This window comes from Populus nigra, chromosome 10 (assembly GCF_951802175.1).
Source record: "Populus nigra chromosome 10, ddPopNigr1.1, whole genome shotgun sequence".
Taxonomy (NCBI): Eukaryota; Viridiplantae; Streptophyta; class Magnoliopsida; order Malpighiales; family Salicaceae; genus Populus; species Populus nigra.
In genome coordinates, this window is record NC_084861.1 from 10,435,580 (window position 1) to 10,446,600 (window position 11,021).

General features: G+C 36.7%; 3 protein-coding genes across 4 annotated transcripts; 2 read left to right on the forward strand and 1 right to left on the reverse strand.

Moving 5' to 3' along the window:
- The first annotated feature begins 761 nt into the window (after positions 1–761).
- On the forward strand, positions 762–2,215 carry LOC133705122 (uncharacterized). The gene is made up of 2 exons (XM_062130230.1): positions 762–1,141; positions 1,845–2,215. The coding sequence occupies exons 1-2, from the start codon at positions 835–837 to the stop codon at positions 2,060–2,062; spliced, it is 525 nt and encodes a 174-aa protein (XP_061986214.1). The 5' UTR covers positions 762–834; the 3' UTR covers positions 2,063–2,215.
- Positions 2,216–2,953: 738 nt separating this feature from the next.
- On the reverse strand, positions 2,954–5,322 carry LOC133705121 (folate synthesis bifunctional protein, mitochondrial-like). Of its 2 annotated transcripts, XM_062130229.1 has the most exons (3): positions 5,148–5,322; positions 4,908–4,994; positions 2,954–4,607 (listed from the first exon to the last, which is right to left on the reverse strand). In XM_062130229.1, the coding sequence occupies exons 2-3, from the start codon at positions 4,972–4,974 to the stop codon at positions 3,139–3,141; spliced, it is 1,536 nt and encodes a 511-aa protein (XP_061986213.1). In that variant the 5' UTR covers positions 4,975–4,994; positions 5,148–5,322; the 3' UTR covers positions 2,954–3,138. The 2 variants fall into 2 exon arrangements, with proteins under 2 accessions (XP_061986213.1, XP_061986212.1); XM_062130228.1 differs by having other exon boundaries at positions 4,908–5,322.
- Positions 5,323–5,453: 131 nt separating this feature from the next.
- Positions 5,454–9,408, forward strand: LOC133705120 (fructokinase-like 2, chloroplastic). The gene is made up of 5 exons (XM_062130227.1): positions 5,454–5,680; positions 6,105–6,433; positions 6,514–7,154; positions 7,738–8,209; positions 8,819–9,408. Exons 1-5 carry the CDS (start codon positions 5,640–5,642, stop codon positions 9,157–9,159), a joined length of 1,824 nt encoding a protein of 607 aa, XP_061986211.1. The 5' UTR covers positions 5,454–5,639; the 3' UTR covers positions 9,160–9,408.
- The last annotated feature ends 1,613 nt before the right edge of the window (positions 9,409–11,021 follow it).

The window sequence follows — 11,021 nt, forward strand, 5'->3', positions numbered from 1 at the left end:
CAATATTTAATTGTTTTGAAATTACTTGTTTCTTTTAATTTCATATAAATTTGATATAAGTTAAATTCATTTTAATTTAACTCATCCTTAATGTTATAAAAATAATTATACTAAATACTTTTAATTTATCGTAATATACAAAAATAGGGATCCTTTTTTAATCCCCCTTCCTTAATATAAAATTTTATATTACTTTTTTCATTATTTCTTTGTATTTTAAAGATTTTTATTTAATTATAGGAATCCTGTCAAATTATTAAAAAAAAAAAAAACAAATAACAATCATAAAAATAAAGATCAAAGTTAATATAAAACTCAAATTAAATCAAATTCTAAGAGGTGAAATTAAAGAAAAAAAATAATTTAAACAAAACTATAACAATAAAAAATTTAAGGATTAAATTTGTTATAATTAACAAATAATATGATATTTTTATAATTTTCATAATTTTTAAAAAATGTTTTCTATCTAAAATAAAAGGAAAAATATTTTTCTGGAAATCAAGCTAATTTTATTAATTATTTTTTTAATGATAAATAAATATAAAATATTTTTAAAAATAATTTTTAACGGTTCACTGCATAATGCTTGATTACTTGTTGGGGAGATTTGGTTGCTCAGCAAGATCCAAGACTTGGATCACGCTAAACTCAATATAAAATAAATAAAAAAGCCCAAATTTATTACCGGACTCGAACCTCAGGGCCCAAGTGGGTCGTGTCCTAAAATTCAGATCCACCTTTTATCAAAATAATAAAAACTTAAGCATAAGCGCAGGAAAGGAGGAGGAGGAGGAGGAGGAGAGCAAGTGCAGGAATTTTGATAGAAACAACATGGCAGCACAGCAGCAAGTGCAAAAGAACACGCTATACGTAGGAGGATTAGCTGAGGAAGTAAACGAAGCAATACTCCACGCTACTTTCATTCCCTTTGGTGACATTAAGGATGTCAAAACCCCCTTAGATCAAGCCACACAGAAACACCGCTCTTTTGGCTTCGTTACTTTCCTCGAAAGAGAGGACGCCGCCTCCGCCATGGACAATATGGATGGCGCTGAGCTCTATGGTCGTGTCCTCACCGTTAATTACGCCTTGCCTGAGAAGATTAAGGGTGGTGAACAAGGCTGGGCTGCCCAGCCAAGTAAGTATTTCTCCTTTATTTTTGTTTTAAACCCTAATTCTTGAATTTGTGATGAACCATGGTTCTAAGAGCAATTCCCATGCCTTTTCCTTGAGGTTTAGGGTTCTGGGGGCTGTTGGAAATTTTGTATTTTTAAGTGGATACAAGTGTAGGTACACTTTAGGTTTGTGAACAAAAAGTAATGTGCTCTATACAAGTAAAGGGGTGCAATGCGCGGTGATTTTGATTGAGTTAGCCTGAATCTGATCTGTATTATTGGTGATAATGATGGGTTGATTCTTGATTCCTGATTCCAAAAGTTAATTACATGTTCTAGCTTGCTACTTTATGTTGATACTGGTTGGTGTTATTGTCCAGTTTCAGTTCTTGCGTTTCAATTTGAGGTAGCGAATGAAAAATATTGCCGCAACAACCAAAGAAGGATAGAGGAGTTTAGGACTCTTCAAAATAGCTATAATAGTAGTGGAAATAATCTCTCTTTGATGTGAAAATAATGACCGTGCTGTTGCTTTCCTTTGGGATGAATTCTTGCAATTTATGGGTGATCTACACCTGTAGGGCTACCTAGCTGAATTGTAACTTGGGATTGGGATTAGTCATTCTCATAATGAAATTTTACTATTCTAAATGTCTTTCCGGGTACTACAACGTTCCCAGTTGGATCTTATGTTTGTGGGATTGACTTGGTTCTTGAATTATTCAGTCTGGGCTGATGCGGACACATGGTTCGAAAGGCAGCAGCAAGAGGAGGAAATGCAGCGTATGCAGGCAGAGAACAGGGTTGCAATGGAAGCTGCAGAAGAGTTGCACAGAAAGAAGATGGCAGAGGAGCAAGAAGGGGAGAAGGAAGATGAAGGGCAGGTCAAGGATGATCCAATGGCAAGGGCTGAAGCGGAGGTCTTGAAACAGAACATATCTTAGCCAACAAAATGTGTGTTTGTGAAACAAATTATCTACATTGGCATGAAATGGTTTTTCGTACTCCCTCCCTCCGATACGTTTATGCAACTTACCACAACTCTCTTTCAAGAGCTTGTGTGGTGCAAGGGATACCAGTATTCTCATAGTTGAGTATTTGCCTCTCGTGCCACTGCGTTAATTATTCTGTTTTCTCATTAGTAATACCATGATGATCTGATTTAATGTTGATCGGCGTGAAAAAAATAAAAATAAAAAATCGGATACCATACTCGGGTGGGCAACAACGCTAAATTCGAATCCAAAGAGGACAAATAAATCAATCATTCACAAATTTTTGTTCTGAAATGTGTTCCGTTGTGTGTTAAACCGTTGATTTTAGGAACGGGTGATAGGTTGGTTTGTAAGTTGGAAAGCTGGGCAACTCAGATCCACGCTATCATTTCTCAGTTTAAATTAAAGGCATTTCTCAACTGTCAAGTGGGCAAGTTGATTCGCATTATAACTCCGATGCCATTAGCCAATACAGTGTGGTAATAACTCGTGATTGAATGAGAGGTAGTTTATGTTTTTTTAAGTAAAAAACCTTAAAAAAACATGTTTTTATACATTTTAGAGGTATGGTTTATGTTTAAAAAGTATTGTATCTTTGACAAAAAACCACCACATCTCCGAGCCAAACACATTAGAGTTAGAAGCCAAGTTCACAGGCCTTGTAATTTGGTGATGAAAAAGAGACTTGAATCTTCACCGTAGGCTTAGAAAACAAGGATCAATGGGAGTCGTAACAATTTTTTGCGGAAGTTTGACTACGCAAAGTTTTGTAGAAACAAAAGGGAAACCCTGAAGTTAGGAGTTATGCCACACACTACACAAGCACAAATGAAACCAGGCTGCAAAGAAAATTTAGACTACTGGATATCCATTAGAAAAATTCGACAATTTGACCTCTGCTTTGGCATGGTAGCCTTCTGTTCTCTTGAAAACAGATAATTGGCATAATGAAACACCAATCTGGTTTGCTCGATTTATACAGTTCTCCCCATGAGCATATCAAAAGGTATTCCAATTTTGCAAGATTATGCAGGAGATCTCTTGTACTTCAGCATTGCATCGCAGAGCTTAACAGCATCTAGATTATCTCTAACATTATGTACTCTTACAATGTTTGCACCTCCCAAAACCCCAGCAGTGACTGAAGCTACTGTTGCAGGATCTCTCTCGCTTGCAGCGGGACGAGTGCAAGTTTCACCTAAAAATTTCTTTCTAGAAGATCCTAACAAGACAGGAGAATGAGACATAGCCAAGCTTTTCCTTGCAATCTCTGCTCTAATGGATGGCAGCCCCATGAGAAGTTTCAAATTATGCTCGGTTTTCTTTGAAAATCCAAGCCCGGGATCAATAATAATCCTCCAGACAGGTATACCAGATAATTCTGCATCTTTAACCCGTGAATACAACTCAGAGGCAACCTGCTTACAAACATCATCATACTGCAGGTTCTCACTATTCTGCATGGTAGTTGGGTCTCCTCTCATGTGCATGGCAATATAAGGAACCTCAAGGCCAGCAACAACCTTAGTCATGTTAGGGTCTAACTGTCCACCAGATACATCATTTACAATATGAGCACCCTTGCTGACTGCTTCTGAAGCAACTTCCGAGTAAAAAGTATCGACAGATATGAGCTTTCCATTCATCTCTGGCATCTTTAGAATGGCTTCTAAGACAGGGATTAGTCTATCTAATTCCTCCTGAGGGGATATCCTCGAAGCCATTGGTCTTGTTGATTGTGCACCCAAATCAATCATATCTGCCCCTTCTGAAATCATCAAGCGGACTTGAGAAACCGCAGCCTCCACAGACTGAAACTTTCCTCCATCACTAAAACTATCTGGGGTCAAATTAAGTATACCCATCACAGAAGTTTTCAGGGACCAATCCCACAAATCATTTCCAATGGGCAGGACTCTTTTCATCCCATCCTTTCCAATTATACATTCACCACCCAGTTTCTCCCATGATTCAAAGAGTCCACCAGAATGTATTGACAAAGAATGCCAGCATGCAACTGTATCATTCTCTACATCTGCTCCCAGTAAATCCATCAACGGGGCCATTACAAATGGTCTCTCCCAAATTCTCTCATGAGGAACAGTAAGTATATCAGAACTAACCCTCAACTTTCCGTAAAACAATATATCCAAATCAATCGGTCTTGGTCCATACCTTATCCCCGCAGTACGACCCATATCCTTCTCGATTTTCTTAAGCACTCCCAACAACTCATGTGGCCAAAGTTTCGTAACACCTCTAACCGCAGAGTTAAGGAACTGAGGCTGATCAGTGACATAGGCAGGCGCTGTCTCATATAAACAGGCATGTCTAGTGATGTTGATTCCAGATTTCTTCATCAGTCGCAATGCTTCATTAAAATTATGAAGTCTGTTGCCCACGTTGCTTCCTAAAGCAATCACTACTTCCTTCTCTTGTGAACGAATTTCCACAAATGTTTCTGGGGATGAACTAAAAAGGCGAAAGGAAGATCCTGCAAATAAAAGACATCCTTAATGTCTTATCTACTAATTGCTACATTGACTCACTTCTATTACCAACTCGTATTCTTAGTTACCTAGAACTGTTTCACACAAAAGTGTAGTAGTAAAACACATACCGCGTTGATTAGATAACATAAAGATGAGCAATTTTCCGGAAAGATATCAAATTGACCAGATTCAGCGCATGAATTCAAATGCCAGAGTATCTTATCACGTTGGCGTCTGATGATCTATCTATCTCACAATAAAAAAAAGTGTCTAATTAACATGATAAAAGAAACACATCTTACCTCTGAAGTGGTTCAAGGCACCACCTAGCCCACGTTTGGTGGGCAGCAGCTGCTTGAAAAGAATCATATCAGCAATGGATAACGGTGCTGGTCTCTCAAAATAAGAAGAAGAAGAAGAAGAAAAGGAAAACGTCAGAGTTTCTGCCCCTTCTTCAATCCGTGGAGTTATAAAGCATCCATTAATAACGTTAATCAAACGAAACCCAACCGAGAAAAGAAAGAAAAAGAACAAGCACCCACCCGAGTATCGGAAATTTTAAATCTAGGAAACCAAGAGAGAAGCAAGCATTCAAATCTCGTTGTTTTATGTTGTTTCCCAGCCTGGCCCGCTGGTTTCGTTGAAGACAGGATGAGGGTATAGATCTTCTTTATTCCCAATTAAAAGTAAAGCAAAAAATATATATTATTACCACTCCATTTTTCTCCTGCAAATTAATCATATTTCATCTTTATCCTTTAAATGAGCAACATCATGGGGGTAAAATTGAAAGCTTAAAAATTATAAAGGTATAAGTGGGATGTTGATCAATTTACAAGAATGAAAATGAAGTTTGCCCTATCCTCTCCTCTCGCCCGCTACAAGTGTTCTTTACTGACTCGTTTTCTTAAACCCCAGAACCATCTTGGGGTCTAGAAACAAAAATCCCACCACTCCATCAACAAGTTCGAGAGCTCTTTTTTATATATATAAAATTATTATCATTAAAGCTCTCTCCGTCTTTCTTCATTGCAATGGCGTCTCTATCTTTCACTCACTTCCTTCCACTGTCCAGGTTCTCTTTCTATCTAAAGTTTCACTCTTTAGTTACTGAGTTTTTTATCTTCTTTCTTTCAACTTCCATATTTGGATTAGTATTAGCTGCTGAATCTTTGATTTCACCTTTATACTTCACTTTAATTGATGGGTTTCGATTGCTGGTTAGTGGATGTGTGTTTTGGCCTTCGTATGTGAAGATAATCCTCCAATATGCTTCATATCACTTGAAAAGCTGTTTTATCTTAATTTCTAAGATGGGAAAAGGAAGAAGAAAGGATGTTGTTGCTTTGCTTTTATTCCACTCACAATGTAAAGTTGCAGCTTTTTCTTTTTTGTTCACAAAAAAAAGGAGGTTTATTAAGGGCTTTTTTAAATTATTGTTCTGTTTACTTCTTAGTAACTTTTGTTTGGTTGGTGTTTTTTAATCTTTAAATGTTCAGGTGGCAATTGAATTGGCCAAATCATCAACAGCTGAACTTTGTCCAGCTTCAGGATTTTAGATTGCAAAATAAATGGGGTCTTGCAGCTATCTCTAGGAAGAAAATTTCAGAGGCTTTACCTGAAGAGGAACCCAGTGAAAATGGCGTAGTTGGGAAAAAAAAGACAACCAGGACTGGTACTAAAAGAACTACCTCACGAACTAGGAAGAAAAAAGTAGCTGATGCTCTTGAGGAGAATTCTGAAGTAGTGGGGACTCATGATCCTACTAATGAGAAAAGTGTTGTGTCTGAAGATCCCAAGAAAACTCGAAGGAGGACTCGACGAAAAGGTACAACCTTATTGTAATTATTATTCAGTGAATGTTATTTTTATAGTAATTTCTAAAACTCTTGGTTTTGTTGCCCACAGATGTGTCTGCTTCTACTAGTTTGGAAGAGTCGTCAACGGAGAACGTCAGGAAGAGGAGGGCAAGAAAAAAGATGGATGAGGATGTTGAGACTCAAGATAGTGAATCTGACAATAGTGATCAGGAGCAGTCTGAATTTGTTACAAACTTGGAGGATGAGAGTGATGGAGACCTGGAATTAGATAAAGATGACGGAGAGGATATCACCTACACATATGATTGGCCCCCTCTTGTTTGTTGTTTTGGAGCTGCACAACATGCTTTTATACCCACAGGAAGGCCAGCCAACAGACTCTTAAATTATGAAATTCATGACAGAATGAGGGAAGCTTATTGGGAACCTGAAAAATTTATGAGGGCTCCTGGGGGATCCGCAGGAGGTGTTGCAGTTGCTCTAGCAAGCTTGGGCGGTAAGGTTGCTTTCATGGGAAAACTTGGAGATGATGAGTTTGGTCAGGCAATGCTATACTTTTTGAATGTGAACAACGTTCAAACACGATCAGTTCGCATGGATAGCAAAAGATCAACAGCAGTATCACAGATGAAGATTGCCAGGCGAGGTCGCTTGAGAATGACTTGTTCCAAGTCCTGTGCGGAAGATTCTCTGTTGAAGTCTGAACTAAATATTGATGTGCTGAAGCAGGTAATGGGTTGGGAAGAAATAACACCTCCAACTCTTAAAGCTTTGTGCCTCTTGTTCTCTGTCCTCTTGGTTGTGGTTATATCAAGTTGCTGTGAATCAGTAAATTACAGTGTTATTTCATTAAAAATGATATATGTGTTTGGGTTTCTAAATGGACCTGATCTTTGCAAGACAGATGATATGAAAAATTCAAATGTCGTTTCTATAATCATGCATATGAATAGAGTAATTAGATACTAATAGATGGTCTTGTCATTTTAACGTAGAGAAAATTGCAAGACAACTGATTTAAATACCACAAAGCAATGCTGTGTTTTTTACTCTCAGGCTTGTTGGTTCTCTAAAACCCCAAGAGAGGGATTTGTTACTCACTGTCATACTATTGCTTCTGATTTCTGTGGCATGAAATTTCTCGGTGTTTTTGTGAATTCTGTAAAATTGTAAAATAGCATCTGCTTCTAGCTATGTTTTCTGCAGTTCATGGTCCGTGACCAGGTGTTCAGTTTTAATTGTTGGATGAAGTCTCTTTCACAGGCTTTATTTCTCCAGGATTTAGTCACATTATTAATGAGCTTTTATCCAGGCAAAAATGTTCTACTTCAACACCCATTCCCTGCTTGATCGGAGCATGAGATCAACTGCATTGCGAGCAATCAAAGTTTCAAAGAAATTGGGAGCAGTTGTTTTCTATGATGTAAACCTTCCCATGCCACTGTGGCGGTCAAGTGAAGAAACCAAACTATTCATACAAGAAGCATGGAACCTTGCGGACGTTGTTGAAGTTACTAAGCAAGAACTTGAGTTTCTATGCGGGATTGAGCCCGATGAGGAATTCGACACCAGAAATAATGCCAAATCTAAGTTTGTCCATTATGGGCCAGAAGTTGTTGCACCACTTTGGCATGAAAATCTAGAGGTTTTGTTTGTGACAAATGGCACTTCAAAGATACATTACTACACCAGGGAGCACAATGGAGCAGTGCATGGCATGGAGGATCCCCCCATTACCCCTTTCACTAGTGATATGTCAGCTTCTGGAGATGGCATCACTGCAGGTACAGTATTGTGCCCATGGATATTTTTGCTAAATTACAGCATGGCATGGAGTAGGGTTTTTTTTAAGCTTATATAAGTAGAAGCAAGAGCTGTTGAGTTCTTCGTTTTTGTGATGCAATGCTCCTCCACTTGAAAGACTGTTATCATTTGCCACGTTAAAATATAAAAAAGTCTTCAGAGACAACAAAATAGAGAATGAACTGAACTGTATTATGGGTTTTAGATTAACTGCAGAGAAGCCTAGGAATTGGTTTGCACTAGCTTATTCTCTGAGTTGGTGAAAGTGCTCTGTTGTGACTTTGGAGTCCAGCTTATCAGTTCGTATTGGTCCGAACTCTCTCACCATTAAACTTTTACAGGACAAAAACCTCAGTTTGCTAGTTCATATTGCAGTTTGGGTAAAATGCATCTGCTACATTGTTTAGAGAAAACAATCTGAGACCTTTTTTTATTTATTTATCGTATTCATGAAAGCATGCATTAAGATGTTCAGTGCTGTTTAGGCATTGAATTTTAAACGTTTCATATCTGTCTACCCTAGTTACGGTATTAATCTCTTCCCAAAAATCCATTATTTTGCTCAGCTTATTTTACTGTTGTGCGTGCAGGTCTACTGAGAATGTTAACTGTTCAACCAGACCTTTTTACCGATAAAGAATACTTGGAAAGCACAATCAAGTATGCAATTGACTGTGGAGTTATCGATCAATGGCTTCTTGGACGGACACGTGGCTTTCCTCCCAGGGAAGAGATGGGAGATGAAGTGGAGCCTGATGAAAATGGCATAAGGTCAGCAACAGAAAAGGAATACCGCACTTTGGAGAACGATTCTGATCCGGAAGGCTACATGCCACCGCCAGAAATGGAATGCCGCCCAGTGAAGCCTGTTCCAGATGACACCAGTTCGAAAACAGAAAAGGAATATACGTACAAGGCTTCTTGGATGTAGCATCAATTTTGTATTTTACGGATAGCATCTATCATCACAAATTACTGTTTGCCAAAATCTCCGGTCTTCATTTTCTTCAGCATAGGCGCGGGCATCAAATGCCATTATTCCTGCTTTCCAGGGGAGGGCATAGGAAAATATTCTGCTTAAATCCAAATATGAATTTCTTAGTAGTCTGATTAGGCTCACCCAGGACATGAATTATTAATTCTGCATATCCTACCCATTGGAGCAAACGTTCTTGATTCATGGACAGCTCTTACTGTTTTACATGACCCTCCTGTAGAGAAAGTACACAAACTATGCAAGCCCCATCTATGCACTCAGGTACTATAACTCGTCACTTCTCGAGTAAAAAAGTCAAGTCAGACCAGCTGGGCTGGATAATTTGATTTTTCAATTAAAAAAAATAGATATTTTTTTAACATGTTTTTTTTATAATAATATAATATAAAATAAAATTAAAAATAAAAATATTCAATTCAAGAAATAAAAAAAACACTAGGTTAACATGTCCGACTAATAATTTGAATCTAGCTTCCCATTGGATTTAATATATTTTTTTAAAAAAAAATATTTTTTATTTAAATATATGTAAAAAAAAATTATATTAAACAACATTTATTTTTATAAAAAAAAGGGTTGTGCATGAGACTAAAATAAAAAATAAATAACCCTAATTTTATAAAAATTTCATAAAAAAAGGTTTTTTTCAAACAGTAAAAAAAAACTTAAAAAAAAAACCATAAAATATGTATTTTTTTATTAATTTCAAAAGGTTAAGAAGACATTAAAAAAATAAAAAATAAAAACATTAGGGTCATGGCCTTCCCTGTGCCTGGCCTATAACAAATTCTGACTCATGCTAGGTCCGTGAAAGAGGCTTGGCCGCGAGCAGAACCTTTTAGTTTATTAACAGCAAGGGGTGTCGAATATTTTTAATAAAAAAATATAGATAATGTGTTGTTTGCTGGCCTAGCTTCTAGTCACTAAGGGTTGCTGGAAATCTGGTCTTATGTGTTTTTTGCCTAAAAAAATGATTTTATACCCAAATATCATGATAAACCCATACATTACCTCAAAAAATAGAATAAATACCTGAAATCACCCGACATAAAAATTCTTCCTGAGCTCATATAATTTTTTAGACAAGTTGAAGGTAAAACAACACTTATATGTACTCTTCTCACTAAACGGATCTCTTTAATACAATATAGATTATTTTGATGGTTGAAATTAGTGTCAATAATAATTTTTTCTCTTTAATGCCGGAGTTAAGTGACTTTCCTCCTTCTCTCTTGAATTAAAAACTGAAAAATAATGAAAATAAAATTTTAAACTAAAATTGACATTTTTAAAAAAATGAAGAAATTAGGGGACCTAATATTTTATAATTCAAAATATATAGGAACTACAATGAACATTGCACCAAAAGCTCAGAAAACCAATCATCTACTTTGTTTTTTCTTCACTTTGATATCTTATTTTATAATCTTACCATTTCCTACCTTCAATTTGGTCTTATAAAGTTTAAATCAAAAAACAAAAAAGTTTAGGGGAAAAAAAATTACACGTCTACACTGGCATGGGGAAAGCCTAGATGCTGTCACCATTATTTAGTGTATGATAATTTGGAGTAGGTGAATAGCTAATCTTGATTTCTGTGGAAAGTGATGTCACGTTTAAGGCGGGATTAGGTTTCAGATTAATCTTCTCTCTTTTTATCTTTTCTTCCCTGAATATTTATTTCCCTTGAACGCTGTGATTATCAAGTGCAACAGGAATGTACAAGAAAATGGCTCTGTATCAGTTGATTGCTTTTCTGTCATTCACAAGCTATTAAAAATGTCAGGGTCACGTTA